The sequence below is a fragment of the Lepisosteus oculatus genome, chromosome 5 (assembly GCF_040954835.1).
Source record: "Lepisosteus oculatus isolate fLepOcu1 chromosome 5, fLepOcu1.hap2, whole genome shotgun sequence".
Taxonomy (NCBI): domain Eukaryota; kingdom Metazoa; phylum Chordata; class Actinopteri; order Semionotiformes; family Lepisosteidae; genus Lepisosteus; species Lepisosteus oculatus.
Window position 1 is genome coordinate 9,837,946 of NC_090700.1, and position 26,951 is coordinate 9,864,896.

At 41.9% G+C, this 26,951-nt stretch overlaps 3 protein-coding genes and 3 non-coding genes across 8 annotated transcripts in view; all 6 read left to right on the forward strand.

Moving 5' to 3' along the window:
• The window catches only part of LOC102691268 (F-BAR and double SH3 domains protein 2), an 83,102-nt gene extending 76,706 nt beyond the window's left edge, over positions 1-6,396 (forward strand). For both annotated transcript variants that reach the window (XM_015341477.2, XM_015341478.2), the window contains one exon: positions 790-6,396. In XM_015341477.2, coding sequence (XP_015196963.2) covers positions 790-873 — 84 coding nt within the window. In that variant the 3' untranslated portion in view covers positions 874-6,396. The remainder of the gene's footprint in view (positions 1-789) is intronic.
• Positions 6,397-7,845: 1,449 nt separating this feature from the next.
• On the forward strand, positions 7,846-18,902 carry LOC102683788 (NACHT and WD repeat domain-containing protein 2). 2 transcript variants are annotated; one of them, XM_015341645.2, is made up of 7 exons: positions 7,846-8,305; positions 8,704-8,792; positions 9,750-9,866; positions 10,327-10,530; positions 11,220-11,364; positions 13,636-14,216; positions 14,518-18,902. In XM_015341645.2, exons 1-7 carry the CDS (start codon positions 8,203-8,205, stop codon positions 18,256-18,258), a joined length of 4,980 nt encoding a protein of 1,659 aa, XP_015197131.2. In that variant the 5' UTR covers positions 7,846-8,202; the 3' UTR covers positions 18,259-18,902. The 2 variants fall into 2 exon arrangements, with proteins under 2 accessions (XP_015197131.2, XP_015197132.2); XM_015341646.2 differs by lacking the exon at positions 14,518-18,902 and having other exon boundaries at positions 7,850-8,305; positions 13,636-14,322.
• Positions 18,903-20,041: 1,139 nt separating this feature from the next.
• rps3 (ribosomal protein S3) lies at positions 20,042-26,165 on the forward strand. Its single transcript, XM_006627808.2, has 7 exons — positions 20,042-20,144; positions 20,872-21,002; positions 21,826-21,919; positions 22,283-22,377; positions 24,070-24,257; positions 25,396-25,597; positions 26,093-26,165. The coding sequence occupies exons 1-6, from the start codon at positions 20,115-20,117 to the stop codon at positions 25,593-25,595; spliced, it is 738 nt and encodes a 245-aa protein (XP_006627871.1). The 5' UTR covers positions 20,042-20,114; the 3' UTR covers positions 25,596-25,597; positions 26,093-26,165.
• Positions 23,078-23,225, forward strand: LOC138239309 (small nucleolar RNA SNORD15). The gene has a single exon (XR_011189781.1). It is a non-coding gene; the product is annotated as a small nucleolar RNA SNORD15 (small nucleolar RNA).
• Positions 24,416-24,563, forward strand: LOC138239311 (small nucleolar RNA SNORD15). The gene has a single exon (XR_011189783.1). It is a non-coding gene; the product is annotated as a small nucleolar RNA SNORD15 (small nucleolar RNA).
• On the forward strand, positions 25,800-25,947 carry LOC138239310 (small nucleolar RNA SNORD15). The gene has a single exon (XR_011189782.1). It is a non-coding gene; the product is annotated as a small nucleolar RNA SNORD15 (small nucleolar RNA).
• Positions 26,166-26,951: the final 786 nt, after the last annotated feature.

Consider the following 26,951-nt stretch of genomic DNA (forward strand, 5'->3'; position numbering starts at 1 on the left):
TATTGGCCTTTCATTCTTTGACATGTATCAGCTGTAGGAGTGGGGCTCCAGACAACTCACTGGAGTTATACTCTTGCCAGAACGAGAGATATCAAGACTTATTTGTGGGCCTCACAGCTGGCTCGTGGCACGGCCTAGGCTCCAGCTGGTGATGTCTGGGTCATAGGGCCCAGCATGCAGTCTGAGCCAGTCTCTTGATTGGCTGAGCCAATCTTAGGAGCCCCAAACCTGCATGCTTGAAGTGGAACATTCCGGAGCCTGTTCTGTACATCACAGATCTGGGAATCGGAGCCGGTTTTGGTGTTCGTAGGCACTAACCCTAGGCACTTTGACTCTGTAATGTTCAAAAAGAGGGGTAAACGCCAATGGAATTACGTCGATTGATATGCACTTTAAACTATTCTAATGCTAAACCACGTGATGGATGGAGCGAGTCAAGCGACCATCACTTCTATACCTCTAGTTTCTAGAACAGCCGCTAGACAGCGTTTGATTATTGATCTGGAGCACCTAGAGTCGATTGCAAGCATGTTGTTTCAGCTCATTTTTCGTTAGTCGCTAGTGTTTCCCTCCTTCGTAGGCCCTAGGCACCGTGTCTACAGTGCCTTATGGGAAATCTGGCACAGGATATTCCTAAACTGAAACCTGGATGAGGTATCCGGAAGGATTGTAAAGAGAAAGTAAGCAGAAATGGGACTTGGAACGTAAGGATGTGCAGTAGTAAGCTACACCATGAGGCTGCTCGAGGTACAGCACATCTAACGCAGATGTGTGGCTGTGTGTTTGCAGGTCCGTGCGGCGCCCCCTCCACCCACACAGCACCCTCGTAGGCAGGTAGAGAAGACTGAAGAGGTGGAGATCACTCTGGTGTAAGAGCACCACACCGGGGGAAGGCTGCTCGGGGGGCACCGTGCTCGTGGACTGAACTGGACCAGGCTCCGAACCGTGGGGGGGTGGGGGTGGGGTGAGACAGGCCCGTGGGATCAGTCCTGGAGGTCCGGCACCTTTTCATTATGAGCCCTCGTCTTGAGTCAGGAGGAAGGAGGTTTGAGAGTATTTATTACGCAACAGACTGAAAGACCTTGGAAACCCGCTGAAGAGCAGGCCCAAAATCGGCGGTCTTCTCAGGGATCCTGCCTGCACCATGCGGAGGTGAACAACTGCAAAAAGGTCATCTGTTAACTCAACACCGGGCGGAGGACATGGTGTGCTGAAAAAAGGCTTCAGCAGTCCCTAGAAACCTTCCTCTGGCAAACGCCAGCAGTACAGACAATGGCACTGGTTGGATTGGGCCTATAATTTATAAGGATCTATAGAGAAATTCACAAACATTTAAACTAGAAAGAAAGGGGGAGGGGAAGATCCAAAGAAAATCTGCAAGGGAGATGTCTTGGAAGTAGAATCAAAAAAGAGAACCCAAGGGAAATCAGAACATCAAAGGACAAGGTAACTAGGTGCTTATACCTAAATCCCTGGAGTATTAGGAACAAAATACAAGAGATGGAAGCTACTGCAGTAACATGCACTTATGATGTAATTGGAATCACTGAAACATGGCTAATGGAGAGTGATGGCAAGTGATACAACATTAATGGGCAGTTGTTCTTGAGAGACCAGAAGGAATGAAGGCGTGGAGGTATAGCACTATACAGTACATCCAAAAGAGCATTCGTATACAGGAACATAAAGAATCAGTGGTCTTATAAATTACATGGGTCATACTTATACAAAAATACATAGTGTAAGGAGTAGGCTACAGATCACAAAATTAATATATTATGCAGTTCAGTATCATGAAATCAAGAACATGTGTAATGTCTGCATTAACCTAGACCCTTTCAATCGATCATGATAGGTTAAGGAAAATGGATGCAAGAAAGCCATTAGAGATATCCGAAGCAGTTTAGGACATCATTTCAGAAGATCAAAGTAAAATGATTTCAGAAAATGAAGGAGTCCTTGAGAAGTGAAAGAGAACAGAAATGGAAACAGTAGAATGGATGACACCATTTTAAAGGTATTCTGCTTGAAGCACAGAACAGATTAAGTGAATAAGTAAATCAGAGTAAAAAAACAGTGTCCAGTACGGCTTAGAAAATCAATTAAGAAAAATAGAAGGGGGGAAAAAGCACTTTATAAAATGATTGAAACATTTCAAAGGGAAAATGAATTGCAATCACATACACTAAGGTTATAGGAGAGGCAGAGGGAGTTATAATATCTCTCTGATTCTCTCTCAAGAACATAAGACCCTAAAATAAAGAAAATCAAGTCAGTATTACAGCTGTAAAAGATCAGTGAAAGCTGAAGTGCAGTTTCACAGATACAATAACCAGAAAGACTTAGAGAATGAAAAGGCTGACATAAATTAAGATTTTATCCAGGTGTTTACCAAAGACGAAATTTACAACATGTCTCGGGCTGGGGAAGGACAAAGTTCTAAATTAGGAAAAAGTTGCAAAGAAGAAGTAGAATTGTTAAGGGTATTAGAAGCACTTAAATAATTCCCCAATACTCAAAGAAAGAGATATTATCTGTAGGTCATTAACAAAGCTCTTTGTGTAGTCCCTCTACACAGGGATAATACCCATTGACTGAAAAAGTACCCATGATTGGAGTAGCACCCAACATAACCATGGGGTGAAAAACTGATGGGGTTGTACACCAATAAGTCTTACTTCTATTAATTGCAATGTTACAGAAACTATTATTAGACCCAAACTAGAGGATCATCTGTTTAATGATGGGTCTAAGAAGGGTAAATCATGCTTAACTTGTTTCCAGTTCTTTCAACATGCGACAGGGGAAATGGATACCGACTGTACACTTGACTGACAATTTACGTAGGCATTTAGGGATTTTGAGTAGCGTGTAAAGCCAAATTCGCATATAGTCACACTTTACCCTATAACCCTTATAAAAAAAACCCTTCTAACCTCTTATGCTAAAAGCAGTATAAAACGGTTAATAAAAATAAATAAATGAGACGACTGTATAGGCTTACTCACTAGGTCTCATAGGCATATTTGAAAATATTTCGAAGAATAAGGCATTTTTTCAATATTTTTTTAAATTTCCATAGCCAACTACGTAAAGCTGTTAAGTTGAGAACACGCAAGTTGCGAGTTGACTCTATTTAGCCTTTTAGAACTAAGTGCTTTTGATTCCTAATGAAAGGTTCATTCTTAAATTCAGGCAGTAAGAATTCTAGGTAATGCACATATTCGGATTGAGAACCGGTTAACATATAGACGACTGTACAGTCAAGGGGTGAATGCTCAAACTGGTGTGATGTAATTAGTGGAGTACCACATGGAATTGTATCAGGACCATTGCTCTTCTTAATTCAAACAATTCTGCCATAGTTAGTGAACTCGTCAAATTTGCAGTTGATACCAAGTATGCACTGTGGAAGCTGCAAAGATGATTTAAATTACAAATGATAAAAAATACCAAGGCTAGGTAAACACCTGTTAGATGGCCAAGTAAAAAAGTTCAGAGGATTAGACGCAAGTAACAAAAACATAAAAATATAAAAATAAGATGGGAATCGGTGAGATTGAAGAAGATGTTTATGGGGGAGAAAAGGACCCATGTTGATGCATCATTTACATCTTCCACACAATGTTGGAGGAGCCAAACAAAAAGCAAACAGAATGGTAAGAAATATAGTTAAAAGTGTTCCAAGGGATGTTATGTGAAACTTGTATAGTGCACTAGTAAGAACCTCGTTAGAATATTGTGTACAATTTTGGTTACCACATTAAAAAAATATATATATTGCTGCTCTGGAATCAGTCCAGAAGTGTGAACAGATACATATCGGGGCTTAAAAGAATACACTCACAGGCTAAAAGAACTGATTCATTTCGGTCTTGAGCAAAGAAGACTACAAGGGGATCTGATTCAAAGGCCTCGACAAACTCAGCCCTGCTCAGTTCTTCACAGTCAACCATGACGACACAAGGGGGAACTACAGAGAAGCGCGTTGAAAAGTGAAAAGGGAAGACCAAGAGACACTTTTTTACCCCAACAGTTCTGGGAGTTCTGGAACACGCTTCCCAGCCCCGTTGTCCAAGCTGATCACCCTGTCTCTTTTTCAAGGCTTGTCGGGATGAGGTCCTCGGATCGACTACTTACAAGCAACCGAACAGTAGATTTTCCGAAAGGTCTTAGCTCGCTCTAACCTTTCCTTGGCTCTGATGTTATCTGAACAGTGGAAAGAAAGGGATGGCAAGCAACTTGTGTATATACAGAGTCACAAATATTTTGTGCCTTTTTTGTGCATCTGTGTCTTTATTGGGCATTTGAAGCAGGAAACATTTGAGTGAAGAGGACATGGCAGAGAATGTCCATAAGCAGGCCTGTCCTGAAAGAGGAAGATGATTGGGGAACAGTGAGGCTGTTCTCCAGGAGGTCTAAGGCCCAGCTACATGTAGTCATATCATACGTATATAATATGCATTAGTACAGTACATTACTGTTGCCATAGGAATGTTCAAAATATGCGAAACATTTCTTCATATAGCATTACCATGTCGATATTTTATGTGATGTATAATTGTTCAAATTAACGTTTAGGTGAAAGGGAGTTGAAAAAAGCAACATGCGAAACAAGGGGCTGGACCCTCTTGGAGATTTTCCCCTTCACAAAATTAAATGAGAGTAAATTTCTTCTATCTCATAGATAAGGGAAGTGTGGCAATTGAAACAATACCAATTACATGATATATCTCTTTTTCAGCTTTTGTAATAGACACAATCCTCTGTATTGCTAACATGCAGTCCACAGTAAGAAGAAATGCAATGCAGATTAGAAGAAGATTTGGATCTGAATCAGGCATTAACATTAACGCCCATTTAATCAATGTGTAGACCTGTGTCTTTTCACTTATCATCGGACTTAATCTGCATTTATATGCAATTCAATAAGTGAACATTAGTGGGGGTGCTTTATTTTACATTTATCTGTCATGTAGCTTTGTTAAGGATTGAACAGAATATAATTTGGCTAAATACTTAAGAAATGGGAGCATAGTGGTAATGTGTTTATCAGACTTCTTCCACCTGGTTTAAACTACAGCACAGGATCATTTCAGATCCAGTGAAAATCCTTCACTCATTTATCACGTTTTGAAAAAGCTGTCGTTTCAGATTCTGTCTTTTCTGTGATCCTTTGATTTCTCTTTTTGAGGGGTGGCAACCTTCTTTAGATCTAGTGAACACTTTTCCCCCCCCACTTTCAAAGTATTTTTTCCCGTGTACAGTCACCTAAACCTATTCTTGGTTCAGTGTCCTTTCAAGAAGTGAATTGTGTGCTTTCAGCTACGGTCAGGCCTTTAAACAAGCAGAAGTGGCAATTTATTTTTTCCAAATGACTGCAGAGCTCTCCAGGCATTTGAAATGCAAAACAAAACTGAAGAAAACCTTGTGCTTGCGGACCAGAAATCAAATGTCTGCATCATCAGGAGGAAGAGACTCCTCTCAGACTTGCCTGTAATTGGGTTATCTGTAGCTGACAACTAGTCAGCGTAAATTAATTCCTATAGGGGCAAACTGGTAATTCAGAATTCTGAAGCTCTCCAAACCAAAAGCAAGGAATATGTTAGTGTTCTATAACTTGAGAAAGTTAATTTAAAAAGTGCTTGGTTTTTATGCAAGAAATTCTTAACAGCACTTTTCTTGTTGCTGTTTTTTGTTTTGGCTTCCCCTAAATTACAGCCTTTGCCACTTATCTTGCATATTTGTGAGTGTTGTTTCTCAGCATTAGTGTGACTAATGCCATTTGTGATTCTGCACACCTGTCACGGTTTTTATTTCTTAAAAATGAATTAGATCTTTTCAGGAGGAGAATGCTTTTAACATTTATCAGAACTATTCATTGTAAAAAAAAAGGTTGGGGAGGAATGTGAAGTACAATATGAAATCAATCAGTCTAGATATTAAAAGTAGTTAGAGGGGAAGATAGATAAATATCTGTGTTTTCTGTCTCTTTCTCTTTCAATTCTTGTTGATCTCATTGAGATCTTTTGAATGTTATCAAACTTGTTTTGAAGTTTATGGTTTACAGCATTCGTATCCTTCAAACACTCTTGTCACCAGAGACCACCTCTTGTATTCTTTTTGGCCAGTTTATCACTTAATTCAAACAACTCTCCATTGAAATACCCACAAGTAGTATTATTTTATGTTTTATATTATTATATTTTTAAGCTGCTAAAAAAAGACATATAACGGGCCTTCCCTTAACAGACTTGTGAAAGCAGGGATCACTCTGTAACCCACAGTGTCAATGTTGGAGAGCAGTGGTGCAAAATACTTTCTGCATTTTATGGGCTGTAAAAAGTTTGTATTTATTGTGTACAAATGTTAAATAATAAAACAAATGAAAAGGTCTATATTTGTTTTTCCTCCTTGTCCGGTGTCCATGTTATTTTTGCTTGTTTCAATGCTAGAATTTCATTCCTCCTCTAAAGCAGACATCAAGTAACATCAAGTAACAGTCTGTAAATTCCTAGGCACAAAGAATATAATAATAATAATAGCTTACACTTATATAGCGCTTTTCTGGACACTCCACTCAAAGCGCTTTACAGGTAATGGGGACTCCCCTCCACCACCACCAATGTGTACCATCCACCTGGATGATGCGACAGCAGCCATAGTGCGCCAGAACACTCACCACACATCAGCTATCAGTGGGGAGGAGAGCAGAGTAATGTAGCCAATTCATAGAGGGGGATTATTAGGAGGCCATGATTGGTAAGGGCCAATTGGAAATTTGGCCAGGACACCGGGGTTACACCCCTACTCTTTTCGAGAAGCGCCCTGGGATTTTTAATGACCACAGAGAGTCAGGACCTCGGTTTTACATCTCATCCGAAGGACGGCGCCTGTTTACAGTATAGTGTCCCCATCACTATACTGGGGCATTAGGACCCACATGGACCGCAGGGTGAGCGCCCACTGCTGGCCCCACTAACACCTCTTCCAGCAGCAACCTTAGTTTTTCCCAGGAGGTCTCCCATCCAGGTACTGACCAGGCTCACACCTGCTTAGCTTCAGTGGGTTGCCAGTTGTGAGTTGCAGGGTGATATGGCTGCTGCTATATAGTATTAGGTTGAAAATACAGTATTGTAGCGCTTTCGAGTTCACGTATGCGTCCTCGCCACTGCCGCCTTAGGTTGGCCCCACACAGCTGGGGACTCGAACCCGGGCCTCTGGCGTCACTCAACAGGGACCCAGCCAGTTGAGCTAAAGGAAAATCTCCCGTCAGCCCGCCGGCTGAGGACCCTGCTCTCCACAGGGAAGGGCGGTGACGTCACCGCGCTAGTAAGCCGGCTTGCACGATCTGTAATGTGGGCCGTATGCGTTACACTCTCCCCCGCTTAATTCGCCATCCTCGGCGGAGGGCTGTCCTATCCCACTGCTGACACCAATGTTTTCTTCCCGGGTTCGAGTCCCCAGCGGTGGGGGGGCCGACCTGAGGCGGCAGCGGCGAGGGCGCATACCCATGTGAACCCGAGAGCGCTACAGTATAAAGTGAATCTCTGTGACAGTTTCTAAAATACCAAAGTCCTGTTCGAAAATATCCTGAATTGAGGCAACTGGGTTTTCTACTTAATTAAACCCTATAAAATGAGTTGAGTCTTTTAAATTATTGCCACAGAAGTGGGGAAGACTTCATATCGGCGCAAGGTAGCCCAGCTTCCAAAAATCACATACAGCTAGAGATAAGTAGTGCGACTCATTAGTACGAATAGTTCAGTAGTAATAATGACTTACAAGCCACAGCCACTTTACCGATGTAAGTTTGGGTCCAGTCGCATGATGACCTCCAAAGTCAAGATGAACGCACAGTCTCTTCCTTGGCAATACTTAAATTTTTGTTCTATGTAATTGTTTGTTTATTGAAGAGGGTGGGGAAGCGTTTCAAATTAGACGAACAAGTTTCTAGCCTACGGATGTGTTCAACGTTTCGTTCATTTAAAAGGTCTGTTCTCACACGCAGTCAGCGGAGAGAGGACGGGGCTTTTATTTTCAGAGTTTCCTGGCAGGAACTCGACATCTTAAACAGCCCCCCAAACGGTCATTTTTCATTAGTTTCTCTAGTAGATAAAACTATTTTCTGCCAGTGAAGGAGTTCAATACCAATGTTGTGTTTAAGCTTTTTTTAAACGACACAATAAAGAGTTTGGGCAGATGGATAACTCAACAAACAGATTACTTTCTATGGATTTTTCCAAACTCTCATGGAAAGCGCCCAAAGCATGCATTAAAGTTTTCTTATGCGTCAATCCTGAAGGTAAGTTTTTGCATGTTATTATTATTATGAGTACGATCTGCAGCATTTATTGTAGTTAAACTAGATATTAATTGTCGGTATCGGAATTTAATATATGATAATTTTAACGAAACTTTTATTGCAGCTAAATCATTTGGAAGATGTTCGTATCAGCGTTACTATATTGTTACGATTTCAGAGTATATATGAGAATGTGGTTGCATTGCCACAATAAGTAGCATTTTTAAAAAACTTGTTCTGTTGATTGTAGAAAAAAGATTTATAGAAAACCATTTTAACATAATTATATACAAAAAATCTTTTCATTTCCTTATGTCTGATATATTCGTGCCATGACTCTCTCCTGTCCCTTTCCAGTACTGGTAATGATCGTTCATTTTTGTTACTTGTTCGTTTAGATTTCCAGGAGGAAAGGAAAGCACTCAGAGAAACTATCTACCCTAAAATAAGGGAATACTGCAGATACACCTATGGTTTGGAATTCAGGGTAACGTGTGAAATGATCTTAAATCGGGATCTTTTTTTGTAAAACATAACCGCCGTCTTATTTTAATTTTAAAATTAAGGAAATTAAAAGGTTCACGTGTGATCTGCTTTAGCCAATACTGGCTCACCCTCTCAGAGACATCCGTCCAGTTCAACACATTTTACTAGCAAAACCATTGTTTTCTACCGCTGATCTCAAGCACCATAATACTGTATGAAGTCTTTAATGTTTTGATGAGATTACTATTGCAACAATAGGTACTATAGGTACAGTGTTATGACGTCTAGACTACACCAAAACACATTAACTAATATTTTAAGGTGTTTTGCTGGAGGCAAAGAGAATGGAAAACGTGCGTCATTAACATCAAGCAGGAATGGCCACAGGGCCAAGCTCTCAATTATTGATGTCTGTCGCGTTTAGGGCGTAGATATTTCAGTATATTGTGACACCCTCTGAATAGAGCCGAAGACCGTTGAAGACTGGCAGAGAGGGGAGTTTGCCGACAGTGACCCCTGCAGGACAGTATGTGGCATGCAGCAGGATGATGGAGTGTGGCGTGTGAAGCACTGGGGTGTGGGCTGGAGTCTATGTGCTACCTGACCTGACAGCTAAACTATCCCCCCATATACGACCCCTCTGTCTAACATCCGAACCACGGTATTTTGAGTGAGTGGCTCCATCATCCTGCAAGCTGCAAAGGTCAAGAAGTTAAGGAGGTTGTTTCGGAGCGTGCTCTGTTATTTTGAGTGGGTTTTTTTTTTTTAAGATGCAAGCCAGCTGATTTAGGAAACCGGTGAATTTAAATTGAAATTGTCACGCAGCAATTTTTTTTTAAATGGCTATATTCAAAGTAAATGAGAAAACCGCTGGCCTGTGCTTTGCACCCTAGTCTACACACACAAGTCGTCATCCCCCACCCATATAGAGCGAAGCTGCAGGGTGTTCTGTCTCCAGGTCATCGACGCGTACGAAGGGCTGGATCCTCACGGCCTGTGTGATTCCAGAGCCCAGCAGGTTCGATTGGAGTTGCTGGAGGAGTGCAAGGAGAGCTCTGCTGGCCCTTTCTTCGTGGTGAATAACCATATGTCAATGATGCTTTTTATTCTGACTATTTTATTGTTGTTGCCAGCACAGTCTTTTGTTCCTGATCATGGGGAAGTGCATGTCAGATATTTGCCCTCAAACTATAGTGCTGCAGTCTTTATAGAAAAGAGAAGCATTGTTTATCCTAATGAAGTGCAAAAGCCTATTCTGTAAGTGCTGTTCTGGGAACAATTGCTTTGTAACAAAAGCCATAAAGTGTGTTTAAGGCAGCACCTAATTCAGTTGGGTATTTAACTTTTAAGACTCCATCAATCCATGTTTGAGTTTACTCGCTGTAATGGTCAAAATGCTCACTCTTACAGATCTATACCATGAAGATTGACAAAAATACGGAACTTGGTGTCCATTATCTCCTTTAATTGACCTTTTTGTACAAATGTCTTGACTTTCTTTCTGTCGGCCTGGTGGGGGGGGGTGCCGCTATCAGGCTCTGATTGGGGAGCAGTATGGCCGCCCTTGCCTACCTGCACAGATTGAGGTCTCGGAGTTCCAGGAGGTCCTGCGAGTGTGCCAGCAGGCTGGCGTTAGCACACAACCCCTAGAGCGCTGGTATCGCAGAGACGAGAACGCCATTCCCCCAGCCTTCTGCCTGCTGGACAAGCAGGAAGTACTCTGCAGTCACTACTGCCAGGTTAGTTAACATCTGTTTGCTAAGGCTACATTCAGAGCAGTTATCAAACCAACTGGATATACCATGATATTTCAAGCAGAAGAGTACTGTAGATATCTACAATACAATAGACGTATTTAACAAGAACAGAAAATGCATCAAAGAGCTTATAAAGCTAAAAGCATTGAATAAAGTGGCATGGATACAGGCAAGAAATTTGATGGTAAGACATTCAATGGTATACTGTACTTACCAAGTACTGTCAACCAAAACTTGGTGACACTTGGACATCTGGGTAATACATAATAATGCAGTCATACATTCCTTCATCTGAGGGACGACGGCTTTTTTGCCTCTCAAAGGAGGTCAGTAGACTTGGCCGGGCTATGTAAAAAAAAAGAGCTCAGTGCTTTCTGTATGTGAAGAACTTAGTAGCGCTTACCATACAAAATCCATATTGATGAATGACACCGGACGTTAGATAAGGCAAAAATAATAATTTACTGGCTTAAGGCTCAGATTAACTCAACATCTTGGCCCACCAGTCAGCTGATGATGCTGAACTCAGTATTCGATGGCGGTGCACTCCGTGTCAAGCTTGAAATGACTATTTCTAGGTTTGGCGTATAAGAAAGATCTTTAAAAAAGACTGGTACATATTTTTCTTTATGGTCCTAAATATGATTTTAATAAAAGGGAAACCTTCTCAGACAGATGAACAAGCCCGACAAACAGATCAGCATGAGTGGCAGGAGGCATTCCAGGAAATGAAGATGCTATTCTTTGTCGTTGTTACAAGATGCATTCAGGAAGGAACAATTACCCCAGAACAAGGGCAGAAATACTTTATCTCAGGTAAATCTTTACAATAAATGATGTGCTGAAGATTCATCTGTATAAAATGACTGTGTGTTGTGTCTGTGTATATGTTTGTTTATGTGTACAGTAGGTCTGGGTATATTTGTATGTGTATGTGCTTAGTATGTTTATGTGCTGCGTGTGTGTTATGTGTTTGTTTTCCTCATGGAGTGCTATCTTTCAGTAATTAGAAGCTCTGAACTTATATTACTTATATTTGTAGTACATATGCATATATTGAGCATCCAAATAAACCTATCACTCATTATAACTACAGTTTATTCACAAAGTTCTTTTTGGAGATGCACCTGAAAAAGGCTCCACAGCTGAAAAGTTGTCTCTCTTCTTTTTTTCTTATGGAATAAACCTTTACTTGTTCATTTGTGTAACTCTGTGCACTGTATTGAACTGACATTATACAAGTAAATATACTGATGGAGAAAAGAAACGCAACATTTTCTGGAATGAGAATACTACAGTTATAGCTTATGTACTTTCACAAAAAGTTGTCAATTTGTTTTAAGCCCTCTGACCAGCAATACCACTTGTGCAGTGAGGCATTGCAACTTGCCAATCATATGAAAACTCGTTAGGTGCACTTTTAACCAATGAGGTCCAGGTGGAACAATGCCTGATCAGGTCACCTTTAAAAAGGCTTTAATTCAAAGCTTAGGTCACTGCAAGAAAAAGGCCACACTTAGTCAGTTTTCTGTGCATCCCATAATGTCTCACATGTCACCAGAAGCAAGGGAGAGGGCCATTGGCGTGCTGGAGGCAGGCATGTCATGTGCCAGCGTTGCCAGACACTATGGAGTAAACCGCTCCACTGTGTCCCGACTGCAGAGAAGGTTTCAGCACACCGGCAGGACAGATCTGGTCGCCCTTGAGTGACCACAACGGAGCAGGACCAACACATCATTCTGGTCCATCTGAGAGATCGTTTCAGATCTGCCACCCATACTGCTGCTGAAACTGCTGGCAGACACAATGTCCGCATCAGTGACAGGACAGTGAGGCTCCATGCTGCTGGCCTTAGAGCAAGGCGACCTATCAGAGGCCCTCTGCTCACACCTCCTAGACATCACACCCAACTGGCTTGGGCCAGACAGAGGCTGCGATGGGCTCGTCAGCAGTGGCATCAGGTCCTCTTCACAGATGAGTCACTCTTCAGCCTGTTCCACGCAGATGGAAGGGCCAGAGTGTGGAGGAGGAGGTGTTGCATTTCTTTTTTCCATCAGTATACATTACACTGGTTAATGTTTGTCATCAACAAGGTTTATCAACAGAACTTCTATTAGAATGTCACAGGCTAGTAGTGTGTCTGGAAGCAACACAAGTTGCAGATCTGCAGTGCATACTTTATAATAGGTTGCAGATGATGTCTTGTGGGATTCTCATACACAAAAGTATGTGCCTGGTCACTGGACCCTAAGTCTTAGCCTCAGGTGGCACATGTGTCCCAGTTCATCCCACAAAAGTTAAGTGGAGTTTAGTTCTGGTGAGCAGAATAACCCTAGGATAACCGTCACATTCATATCTTGCAAAAAAGCCATAGTTACACAAGTAGTATGAGGACCTGTGTCGTATCACGTGTGCGAAAAACATTCAATCTATATGTTTTTATTTTTTGAAGAACATTATTTATCATGCATAAATATAGTGATGTTTTAAGTATACACTACAGAGCTACCAGCAGCTGTCATTTTGCAGATAGTTGTCCAGAGATACCTTCATAGAATGTAAATCTCCAAGACACTATTTTGCATCCAGTGTTTTATTATACCAATGGACAGCATAATGCCCTGCAGTGGCAAAATGTGCAGTCTAAATAAAAAATGTTTCACATTACTTTGAGCGCGTGCAAACATTATTCCACAAACACTCCTGGTACCGTTTCAAACATAAGTAACATTACACAAGAAATTGCATTTTGCAGGTGTCTCAACCAGTTAAGGTGCTCACCTGCGTGCAAGAGGAGCTCAGTTATCACGGGTTTATGTCACTAACTGACCGTGAGAAGAGGTGCACAAAAATGCACAACTGGCAATGCCAAATCACCTGGGTATAACAAAAATAACTGGCAAGTCTGAAAAACCAAAATATTATTACACATTATTACAGTATGGATAGAATGATATTGAATGTGTTTCATACAGTGTACAGCATACAGTACTTCGCTGCTTTGTGTTCACAGGCACGCTAAAGTACTGGCCATATACAGTAGAATGGTTATTAATGACTTGACCCTGCTGTGCTCTTTACCAACAGCTCTTGAAAAGGAAATGCGGTTCGCTCTTGAAAACTGTTCCAAGGAGGACATTGAAAGGTGCCTCTGTTACGTCCACAAGATTTCCAACTTGACTCGACAGAGGGAGAGAGTGGTGGAACCACAGGCCGGACTCGTCGGTGACTCAGAGCTCCAGGCGTTTTGCCATAGCAACGCCAGTGCCTTGCTCTGCCAGCTGCGCGATGTCTTCCTGCCCAACTTGGTAACATCCTCTGGGCTTCAGGTGTACACCTCCACAACCACCTGTGAGCTGAGGCAGGGTTACACACCTGAGCTGCGCCAGGAGTATACTGAGGGACTCTGTGAGCAGGTTTATGCTAATATGCTGAATCTCATTGACAGGACAGTGTCCAGAAACCCAGCTCGGCTTGACACTCTCACAGAGAACTTCTTGCAGCAGCTGGACTTGTGCGACATCTATTCTAGTTTGTACAGACTTGAATGTGCAGAGGTGGAGAACATTAAAAGTTACTTTGTGCAGAAGGAGACCAAATATCCACTTGTTGTCAGCGGAGGTCCTTGTACAGGCAAAACTGTATTGCTTGCTCACTGTGCCAAGCAGGTAGGCTACTGTCATTATGCCATTGTGATAAACAGCATTATTTTATAGAGGTCATGAAAGTTTAACATGCAAATTAAAACTCCTTTTTGACAAAATATTTGACAGTTCAGCTGGTTCAAATTATTTCTCAGTCCTCTACCTAATATGATATGTAATGGAGTAATTGGCCATATTGTATAATGGTTGCAGCACACACAGGGTTGGGTGGTAAATGAAGTAGGTTCCCTCATTTATGTTATATACGCATTCAAGTAATTATTATTTAACAATTTTAAAAATGTACTCTGTTGGTCTTTTTCAGGTGGGCCTCTGGCTCAGTGACAGGAATCCTGTAGTTGTTGTTTATTTCATTCGAGGTGACAGTGACTCATTGAAACACCTTCTATCAATGATATGCCAACAGCTGGCCGCCAGCTATGATCAGCCACTGCAGAGCTGCCTGAAACACGTCAGTCAGCTTAAAGAAGAATTTGTTAGCCTTCTCTCTGCACCCTCATCTGAGCGTCCTCTAATCCTCATCCTAGATGGACTGGATCAGATAGCAGAATCTGATAGAACTCAAAGTATTTGGTGGCTACCCAAGTTCCTCCCTCCCCATGTTAAATTTTTAATTTCCACAGCCCCAAAGAAGCTTGGCATTTTGCAGGCCCTCAAGGTTCTGTACCGTGATTCCTCTCAGTTTGTGGAATTGAGGCCAATGAACAGGAAGGATCTTTCTAAGATGCTGACAGACCTTCTTTTGTCTTCTAAGCGGAAGATCACCTCGGGACAACAGGTGTACATCAATAAAGCCCTGAACGACTGCCCTCTCGCGCTGTATGTTGAGTTACTATACAGACAGGTGCGTCTTTGGCGGTCTGAGTTAGAAGTTACAGAAGATTCATTAAGAAAGGGAGTCCATGATAACATTAAAGTGTTCCTAGGCCATCTTGAGGAAAAACATGGCAAAGAGCTGGTCATCAAAGCCATGTGCTACATAACCATTGCAAGGTCCGGTTTCACAGAGGCAGAACTAACTGATATCCTGTCTTCTGAAGACCATGTGCTTTCAACATTCCTTCCTGGAGACAATCTGCCCTTCAAACTGAGGCTCCCAGAATCAACTGTAGAGAAGCTTCTTCTCGATCTCAAGGGTGTTCTGGTGAGGCGGTATGTGCTGGGGTCTCAAGTGCTGTTCTGGGCTAACAGACACTTCCCAATAGTCATTAACAAGCTCTACCTTGGCTCTGATGAGAAGGTGCAGGAAATGCACAACACAGTGTCGAATTACTTTAGTGACCGCTGGGCTTATGGAAGGGCCAAGCCTTTAATCCTCAGCCACAATCAAACAGCGCAGGGCAAACCACTGTTCTCTCTTCAGGCTTCCTCAAGCACACCTGCACCAAGAATTTATATTGATAGACAGCAACCCTCCCAGCCCTGGCTCTTTAACTCTCCAAAGACTATACTGAGTAATCTAAGAAAAATTCATGAACTACCATTTCACCTGAGAGCAAGTGGCAGACTTGATGAGCTAATCAAGAGCATAATATTGACATTCGGATTCCAACAAGCAATGTTGAAAGCTGGTCACCTGAATGGCATGATATCTGAAATTGAAGAGACTTCCCTGCTTGCTTTCAATAAAGAGCTGAAACTTCTCGCTAGCATCCTAAGAAGAGCTGCCTGTTTGCTTCAGGTTACACCCGATGACCTAACAATGGTAATTCAGATTAAATTGCTTCCATTTGTGGACATTTTACCAGGTTTAGTGAATTATGCAAAGCAAATTTATCAGGAGGGATTGCAAAACTGTGGCATAAATGTTGTGCATTCATCTGTAATGAGTGTGCCTTCCACACGCTCCATGCTGTCAGCAGTTGATGTCTCCCCTGTTGCTGAAGTTTTAGAGACTCAGAGTGAAACAATAGTAATGATTCTGGAAAATGGTTCTGTCTGGGCATGGAATGAAGACTTTCCGGGGGGCTTTAAATGTATTAACTCATCAGACCTAGGGTTTACCAGTGCCAAATGTGCAGGGCAGTTTCTTTTGCTGTCCACAAAATGTAACAGGTTACTTTTGTGCAATTTGAATGACCCTACAGTTATTCAAGAAATTGATTTCCAGAAGTCTATCAGCAAATCTCCAGCAACTCCACACACTGTTCAAGGCTTTTTAGTTGTTAAAAGCAGCATTTTTGTATGGTTCAGAGGTGCAAAATATGTCTGCATATTTGACTTAAACACAGGTAAATGGCTTGGACAGCTGGACTGTCGGCATGAAGTGACATGTGTATCATGTTCCTCCAATGGAAAGTTTGCATTTTGTGGACAGCACAAAAGCACGGTCTCCATTTTTGATACCCACAATGAAGGCCGTCACCTTAGTACTTCTTCAACAAGCGTAGCAAGAGCCTCTATCCTACACGTGCTCCACTCTGAATGTGAAGACACGATGTCATGGGTTGACAGCTTTGGAAATGTATTTGTCTGGGATATAGAAACAATAACTCAAACCAGGCTATTGAAAGAGTGCTATAATCCAGAGGATCGAGAAGAAGTCTTAGGAACTGAGAATTCAGTTGAGAATAAGACTTTCTTAATCTGTAAGCAGACGCACATAGTGCTGTGGAACACCACCAACTGGACAATATGTGATCAATTTAAAGCTCCTCGGAATAAAAGGTTTATCCAGGCTGTTCTTTCCAGCATTTGCAGCCTTATCATTGCTTCCTTAGAAGATTGCCCTTTCCTGCTGGTGTGGAACCGAAACACCGGCCAGTGCATTCTGAGTCTAGATGCTGGCCACACCCAGGTCCTGAAGCTCGTTAAACAGCAGTCGACCTTGGTGGCTGTAACAGTGAGTGGCTGCCTTACGTTCTGGGACCTGGATTTAATTTTGGGTGCCTCCTGTGTTTCCAAGACTGGAATAACTATAAAAAGAATTCTTACAGGGTCACAAGGAGAGCACATTTACACAACAGATGGCACTGAGGTCGTGTATAAGTGGGGCATGCTGTCTGGCAGCCTGGAAGGCAGTTTCTGCCATAGAAACCCAGTGGAAATCTGTTCCCTTACAGGGACTGGCAAGTATCTGGTCACTTCCGATTCCTCTGGGGACATTTATGTTTGGAAAACTGATACAGGGGAGAACCTCTACCGCATCCGTGGCTGTCATGCATCCCAGCACCTGATCACCCCAAACAGCCATTTGGTAGTGTCAATCTGTGAGCACAGCCTCTCTCGGGTATGGAACCTCAGCGATGGGCACATTGTGTGCAATGTTCATCTGTATTTGGAGAATGCAGCCATCACGCCCGAGAGCACGTTTGTTCTAGGGCTGCATGAGAGAGACCTCCTGGCTGTAAGTCTGTGGTCTGGATGTGTAAGCAAGAGGTTCTCCTGTGGTGGAGAAACAGATGTTGTGGCCTTTCAGCCATTACTTGAACATCCAGACTATGTGGTCCTCATCAACTCTTCCGGATTCATTTACACCTGGAATATTGCTAAAGAGACTATCCGTCAGCATGTCCAGGTACCTGTTGCATTTTTAAGCCAGCTGGATATATTCCAGTTGTCCTCGGATGGAAGATATGCCATTATCTCAATTGATGGGGCCACAATCAATGTCTTAGACACTCTCAATGGGACCCTGTGTTCATTAGAGGCCAAAGCCCAGGTACTGTTTGTTAGCCTAGCCCTAACTGGAAACTACATAGTCTTCATTTGTGACGCTGAACCATGCAACTGCTCCTGCGATTTCCACTCCCAGCCAGTTCTCAATGTGGTTCAAGTTTCCAATGGGGAAAATGTAGGCTCCTGCTACCTCTGCAAAAGCCCATCAGCCCTAGCTGTGTCTGACAACCTCAGCATTTTTGTGGGATTTAAGGATGGATCCCTGGGGATTTATGCCCTTGCCCATCTTTCTGCAAGCAAAGTTCTAGTCAAAAACCGCATCAGCCGGTTGGGTCAGGGACAGCCCTGCCTTTGTGAAGAGCCCAAGAGATGGCTGCCTATGGAGACCCCCAGTATCATATGGGCGGATTCTCCTACTGTGCCCTAATACTGTTGATGGGAAGGCTGAGAACCCTAGAAGGGGACACAACTCTCAATGACAATTATGTCATTTATGGAACGAAATAAAAAAAAAACATCTTACAATTCCGTCCATCCTTTTTCAATAACCACTTTATCCTTAAAAAGACTGCAGTGATCTTGTCAGGCATGGGGCACGAGTCAGCACTGTGACAGGATGCCAGTCCATTGCAAGACACAGACATATACATGGCAGAGATGCCAATTAATCTGGACAGCATGTGTCTGAGAGGCCCCAAATATTCATGAGCAGAGCATGTCAGCAGGATATTCCCCAATCTGGTGTCAAACCCAGGACCCAAGAGTTACCCTACTACTACTGACTGTGCAGCTTACATCTCATAATTAAAACCTGAGCATTTAGTGTTACAAACACTTTCTGAGTTTTCCTTGCTTAACACCTTAATATTTGCATATTTACATCACAATAAGACAAGAATAAACACTGGACATGACTAGGGTTTGTTCTGGTATTATCTCTAACAAGCTGAGGTACTCATTGCTTTGTTTATTTTTGCTTTTCATTGTCTCTGGATATGTGATTTTCATAATGATGTTTTGTAATTATTCTTAAATGTTCAATTTGAAGAATAAACAGTATCTGTTCTGCTACGTCATGCTTATTTTTGGTCACAAATTCCACATTTCCATGTCAATTCGTTCGATTAGTGTTTCCATGATTGGAAACAGACTTTTAGGCTTTAGTCAAATTATTCTTCATGTCATGCTGTTTCGATAAACTCAGCAGTTCTTTTTCATTTTAATTTATTTGCATGATATGTTTGAAATATTTCTTCCATAGGATGATGGAGGAGCTCATTCAAGGTCAGCAAAAGAATTGTATTTTTCTTACATAAAACAAGTGTGTTTAAAAATGAACTTGGTTTGCATATTTTCAGCTTGCAGGTGATAAAATAGGTACAAATTAGAGCCCTTTAATACAAAGCAGTTATAACAAATTGATTATGTTCTTCTAGATCCAACAGTGTCTTTCCTTCTGTTATTTCCATATAGAGTACTACAGTATATGGATATTTTTATTTCATAGGAATGTACACTTTGCTAAACTTAATGTCTAATATTATTTCTGAGTCCTGGCAAATTGGAAAAGAACAAAGAGATTTAATTTTTTCAAGATCTGAATACATGACGTTTTCATTATAAATTACCTGCTTACCTATCTATCTGTACAATGCATCACTCTACCTGATGGTGTATATATGTTTTTAACATTTTGTGTTAAATAAAATTGTTGTACATGCAGCAATTAAAATTGCATAATGTGTGAATGTATGAAGAACATTACATCTTCAGGCACAGTGTTTCATTATAAATATCGATTAAACTGCTTAGCCATAACCGTAAAACAACAGTAATGTCTGTAATTGTTACACACAACACTTGTGTTAGTTCTCAGGAGAATAGGAGAGATGGTGGCATTAATCTCTGCTCTACATGGACATGAGGGGTCTCTCTCTTCACACTCTGCTGTTAGATTACGTTATTTAACCCAACACTTCGGAAAACGTTGTTCTGATCTACTGAATCTTACCGGCTATGGAGGGTGAAGGGGGGTGGTACAGTGTCATTCTAACGTCGCTTCAGATTATATACAATATTAACCTGGCACTATTGCAAATTTGTATCAAGGTGAGAATTTGTTTTACACACAATTCAGTGTGCGCTATAAAAATATCACGGATTGAAATCTCTTAAACACTACAACTCCCACAAGCCTCTCGATACTATGAACGGAAGAATGGATTCTTTAAATTGACTTCCGCCGGAAGCGATTTCCCTTTCCTTTCAGCGGCACGAAGCAAGATGGCGGCGCAGATCTCTAAGAAGAGGAAGGTAGGAGAATTATTTCTCATAAAAACTTGTACAGAAAAGCTTGCTCTAGAGAAATGTCCCCATGTTTTTGTGTGGAGCATTCTTGAAAATGTTTTGATGTGCTTGATTTTCTGCTGAGATGTGTACTGATGAAGGATTGCTGTAGATGGGGCCGGACTGTTCTACTGATTCCAAGTAACATGGCAGACCGCTTATGTGTCGGTCGTAGCTTGTATCTTGCTGTAGTTTCAATTAGATGTGTAATTATTCCATTAAATCCGCGGAACATTGTGAATTCCAGAGCGTAGAACTATGAACTTGTTCATTTGAGTGTTTTTTCTGTGTATTGACAGGCTTGTTAACAGTTTTGGCCTACTTCGTCAAATTTCCTGACTTCGTTAGTGCATCAGGACTAGAAAAATGACTCTCGTGCTATTTCTCTTGTATTTATCATGTCAACAGGGAGTCTAAATTCGATGTCTTTATATCATTTAACTTCTTGACGTGTTAAATAATTATTTACCGAAGTATGTGCACGTCAGTTACCTTGAATTGTTATTAATAATACGAATTGCATAGGTCGAGCCATGTGAAGTGTGTACATACAGGGGCTAGGAGTGTAAGGAAAAACTATGAAGCGTAGATGTTCATTTGATGGGGGTGGGGGTGGCGGTATTGCTTTGCAAAGCAGGAAAGGAGCCTGAATTTCGAGCGTGCACAAATGTGTGAGAGGACATGTCGTGTTCAGTTTGTTGCAGACGGCATCTTTAAAGCTGAGCTGAATGAGTTCCTGACTCGCGAGCTTGCGGAGGATGGCTACTCCGGAGTGGAGGTGCGCGTCACCCCCACCAGAACAGAGATCATCATCCTCGCCACACGGTGAGACTCCACACACAATCACACGCCTCCCGGGAGCCTGGCATGTAGCAGTCACTGTCAGAACTCCAGGGAGCTGTCAGTTAAAAACTTGAGTTCCCAATTAGGAATTGGACATTGAAGTAGATTATTTTAGTAGTTCAGGTGGGCAGCTGCGTCATCGTGCATAGGATGCAAAGGAACAAGTAATAGGTTTATTCCATGCTGAAAAAAAGAAGAAAGAAACAACGTTTTGGCCGTGGAGCCTTCTTCAGGTGTGAGAAACACAATGCAGTAAGCCACATTACCTTTGCTACTGCCTTGTCTTTCTCACACCTGAAGAAGGCTCCACGGCCAGAATGTTTTGTTTCTTTCTTTCTTTCAGCATGGAATAAACCTATTACTTGTAGATTATTTTAGGCCCTGTACACCGTGCACTGCACACACAAAAAACCTCATTTTGTGCATCTCTGAAAATTATTATATCAAAAAGATTTTTACAAGACCTTCTACTGGGCTCTTGTTAGAAGATGCTGAATTGGCATCCTGTCTGAAAGGAACTGTTCAGTCTGCATCTTATTCCTGTAATCTTCCTGAGATTAGGGTCTTATAAATGTAGTTTCTGAAGGTTATGTCTAAAAAGACTGTTGTGGACATGTTTTTTGTACACGATTTGACCAGCATATGCAAACTCCATGTACATTACAAAAGCATTTGTAGTTCTGAACGTTGTGGAGTGATTTCTGCTTCAAGAGGATGTGCTGCTCCTGGTTTGCAGTTGAGTCATGTTGGTGTTTTATTTGAAGTTTGGAAACTTGAGTTCTCACCTGTGAGTGTTTTCTTCCAGGACGCAGAACGTGCTTGGTGAGAAAGGCCGCCGCATTCGTGAGCTGACCGCTGTTGTTCAGAAGAGATTTGGATTCCCAGAGAACAGTGTTGAGGTGAGCTTTAAAAGCTTCCTTTAAGAAGAGGGGAAATTTACAGCAGCTAACCATTGGTACATAGTGTTCTGTGTCATAAGGCATTCTGGTGACATACAGCACTTGAAGTTGATGCAGTTGAAGCCTCAGTGTATTTTACTGAAGGGTCAGAACCAGGATCCCTGTTTCAAAGTTTTATTATGGCAGCAGAGTTGTCTGTCTAAGTAATTTAAATCTAAGTTATATTAAAGCAGTGTGGGTCAATATATTTTCTTAATCGTCAAGCAGTGGTTATTGTCAGAAGTGTGTTTGGAGTATGATGATCTAGACAAGCTTCATGCTGAGACACTGGACTGTGCAGTAATAGTTTCACTCTCTCTCAAGCTTTATGCCGAGAAGGTTGCCACCAGGGGTCTGTGTGCCATCGCTCAGGCCGAGTCCTTGCGCTACAAGCTGCTGGGGGGGCTGGCAGTGCGTAGGTAAGTTTCTCATCAGAAGTTGCTGTCCCTTTGGGTCACTTAATGAACCTTGTGTGTCTGTTCATGCAGAAGTTAAGTAAAAAAATATGCTTGCTCATAGTTTGTAAATATACAACATCAACTTTCATAGCAACCTGGAATTTTAGGCAGTGTTTCAAAGATAATTCTACCTATATTAATCTTTCAAGCTCTTGCATGAATGAATGGCACGTGCCCAATATTTGCGGTGTTAGACATTTTTAAAATCTATACACATTGTATTTTAGTTGACTGGTTCCCAACACTTCCTGGAAGAACACGGTCTTCTGTTTTTGCAGTGGTGGAATTCTTAACTTGCAGGCTAATTGTTTTTCTACATGGGACATATCTTCATATGGGGGGAAAAGGGTTTATGATTGTTGACGACCTTTGGCTAGATTTCATGTGCGTCTCTTAAACTGTTACCTGATTAGAACAACTTTCAACCAGTAAGAGTTGTTCAGTCAGAAATAATAGCAAGCAGTAGTCAACAGTAACTTTGAACCAAGTGGGGTTTACTAATTGAGACTGCCTGAAGAACCTGGAGACAGTTTAAATAAGCTAGTAGATCAATTAAGTCATCAGCCCCGGAGATTTATAGTTCAGCCGAAATCAAAACCAGCAGACAACATCTTCCTTCAGGACCAGGCTTGGGAACCACTGGTTTAGTACTTTGCTGTTCCTTCAGTGATGATACGATGACGAGTCTGAACAGGACCCATCCTGTCTCTGGTGTCCTGGCTGGGGGCCACGTTCTGTGTCCCTCTGTTCAGGGCCCTGAGCAGAGTGTCCTCATTGTTTGATGACATAGAGGCATTTGTCTGAGAAGGATCTTCTAATTAGAATCAATACATACACATGAACATAGCCTTAAAATCATAAGGTGAAATTGTTTAATTACAGGCTCAATTATGCGATTGGATCCTTTAGAATAAGAATCCACGCCTTTTCTTACATAAATCCATGGGAGTAAATTAGATGAGGTTTTGCTTTATGCTTGCTACATTGTGTAAAAAAAAACTTGTAACATATTCCATTTTTTAATAGAAAACAAGCTCAGTTGTGTTGACTGGGTTTATTTCCTAAGACTTACAGCCAGCTGACTGCACGAAGAGCTGCTGGGCTTGTAAACTGCTGCCTCATGTAGCAAATCCTTTGTCTCACGCTGGTGTAAAGCCGCAAAGGCTTTTTTTTCTTAGACTACTGTAGGTTAGATATAAGTTTAACTTGGATTTGAAGGCTTTTCACTTGTGCACTTGAATGCTGTGTATAGCTGTTTACAATGAGTTTAAGCAGGAAGCGGCTTCAGCATGGGTAGGCTGCAAAGGAGCAAGTAAAAGTATATTCTGTGCTGAAAAGAAACGGTTTCAGGTGCCTGTTTACAACGAGGTTCTGCTATGTCTGTTTTTGGCACATGTGATGGGCACAGACCAGGAATTTCTACTAAAAATGTAAGCAGTGCATTAAAATGCAATGCATTATCTCATTGTAAGGATGTTGGGAACTTCATATGGGCACTTACTCAGGTCATTGAATCATATTGGTAATCCTTTTCATTTGATTTTTTTTAAGTGCTCTTTAGGCAGGTTGCTAACTTTCTAACTTCTAACTGCTGCAATCTTGAAAGAAAGCAGTGAGAGTGCATTTGAAGTCCTAAGCCTCCTTGTGTTCCAGAGCCTGCTACGGTGTGCTGCGGTTCATCATGGAGAGTGGTGCAAAGGGCTGTGAGGTGGTGGTGTCTGGGAAGCTCAGAGGCCAGAGAGCCAAGTCCATGAAGTTTGTCGATGGGCTGATGATCCACAGTGGTGACCCTGTCAACTACTACGTTGACACAGCTGTCCGCCACGTCCTGCTTAGACAGGGTATGTACAGCAGTAGATCTTGCCATCTAATGTAGTTGACCCGTAGTACGGTCAAGTCTATTCTCTAGTCATTAGTTTGCTATACTTATGATTTCTTCCCTGGCTTTATGCATGTCTGTGATATTCTGTTAGACGCCACCCTGGGCTGGGGCTAGTCCCTTCAGTGATGATACGATGACGAGTCTGAACAGGACACAGCCTGTCTCTGGTGTTCTGACTCCTGGCCACGTTCTGTGTCCTTGAGTTCAGGCGCCTAGGCAGAGTGTCCTTACTGTTTGATGACATAGAGGCATTTGTCTGAGAAGGGCTTAAGTTTGTCACAAGATTTTGTTTTATTTGTAAATGGCAATTTGTATTTTTGGCTTTTGCATGCACCAGCAGGTACCACACTTCTCTTGAGAGCATCATCCAAACCAGTGTCCCAGGGACACTGTGCATGTTTGGTATGATTAAAACCAAGTTCTTGACTGCTTGGTCATTAAGTATCACATGCGATCATTTTAAAAACTAGAGCATTAACCCGACTGTCCTTGCTAAATTCTGATCTGGAATATACACTGACACCCCCCTTTAATTCAATTAGTGAAGCAATTCCTCATTTCTCCCAATCTGTGATGTGGGCTGCTGTTGCCGTGCTTTGCCCAGGTGGTGCTGCAGTCCAGAGATGGTTAAAAGGGGTCCCTACCTGTGGGAAATGGAACGAACTTTGATTTATTTTCCCCCCTTAGATAACTTAGTAATATTAAAACCTGGAAAACTACTAAGAAAAATGAATAATGAAATATGCACTTTACACTGCTGTAAAAACCTCAGGTTTGATGTGCATGTGGAAATGATGCTTTTACCTAGTGTATCTCATTCATGGACAGTATGTTAAAAAATATTGAAACATGCTTTGTACGTAGTAATTTTGAAATGTAGCTTTAGAGAAAAAACATAAATCTATTAAATCTTACTGAAAGGTATGTTTAATTACATCAAATATGATAGTTTTTTATTGGGAATTATGCTGTGTGCGTTTTGGGTTACCAGAAAGACCTGTTTCCTGTTGTTTCCTGCTAACATGCTCTGCATTGTATATCCCCCACCATGTTCATTCTCCTCTGAGTGACCTGTTACCTGTACTCTCTGTCTCCAGGTGTGCTGGGTATCAAGGTCAAGATCATGTTGCCTTGGGATCCCACCGGCAAGATCGGCCCCAAGAAGCCCCTTCCCGACCACGTCAGCATCGTGGAGCCCAAGGATGAGGTCCTGCCTACCACCCCCATTTCTGAGCAGAAGGGTGCCAAGCCCGAGGCCCCCGTTATGCCTCAGGCGGGTCCTGTTGCCACAGCATAAAGGTAAGAAGGGTCATGATCTGGGCCTCAAGTTTTACCTCCTGCACTCCTGCAACGCATCTTTTCTGCAAACTCTTGGAAGTGTTGAAGTTATGTGCTGAATGGCCTTTGCCCCTTAAATATTGCACCTTCACCTGCCTCTGAACTTGGTGTCCTAGGGGTCCATGTGTATACGCCCCTTGCTGGCGACTTTTTAGTGAACTCCCTTCAGTGATGATACGATGACGAGTCCGAATAGGACCCATCCTGTCTCTTGTGTCCTGGCTGGGGGCCACGTTCTGTGTCCCCGAGTGCAGGGCCCTGAGCAGAGTGTCCTTATTGTTTGATGACATAGAGGCATTTGTCTGAGAAGGGTCTTGACAATTCATTATTACCTATTGCCTTAAGTGCACCAGCATCTTTAGGGTGTTTGGCTTGTTTCGAGTTGCTGCCTTATCCAATATTATAACACTCTGTAATATCGATTTGTCACTCATAGTTTTTTTTATTCCTTTGCAGGTATCCACTGACATCTGGAGATGGAAGTTTGTGGACAATTTCTGTAAAAATTTCAATAAAACAGTAAAAGACATGTCCCAGGTTCTGTCTTTTGTTGTGGGGTAGTATAAGAAAACTGTGCTTTAGTCATTCGGTGGCACAGAAGTGGTGGTGTTTTTTGTTAAGGAATGGGGTGACATTTATAACATTTTTTAAGGTGGCTAAATATAAAAGCTACATGATGCAAATGTAACAGATGTAAAGTAAATTGGTCATAACTTTTTGTACTCGTGCTACATACTTGCTGTTAATTTACCACTTCATTCAGCTGGAACAAGTATTTTGAGAGGAGATTCTGGGTGTCGGAAAAAGAACTGGAGGGGCATTCTTTCAGTGAGGCCTGCAGCAAACCCCTGCTGACCAGTTTTGCTCTGAACCTTCACATCTCCTTCACACACTGAGCTCTGCTGGGATACCTCTGTGCAGAACTGGCATTGTTTGGGTCTCTGTTTCTTAAATGAGATGCAGGTCCTGTACATTACAGGGCTCATTTGAAGTTGAACGATAAATGCTAAATCCTTCTGAAAAATCGATATGTTCCTCACAAAATTACTTGGGGGGGTGCTGAGCCCGACAGTATTTGGTGCCAAAAGAAAGATACTGAGGTTGGAGATGTGACAAAGCAAGCTCTTATGCATAGAACAATATAGTGGTCTTGTATGGATGTTGAAATAGTTAAACCAAATACGCACGGAAATAACACTAGTGATTTTTAAATGTATTAGTGAAAAGCCATTTATGTAGGCTGTATGGAAACACTTCTGACTGGGGATACAATATATGGCATGTGTGTCCACTGACTACGTGTATCGTCTTGAAT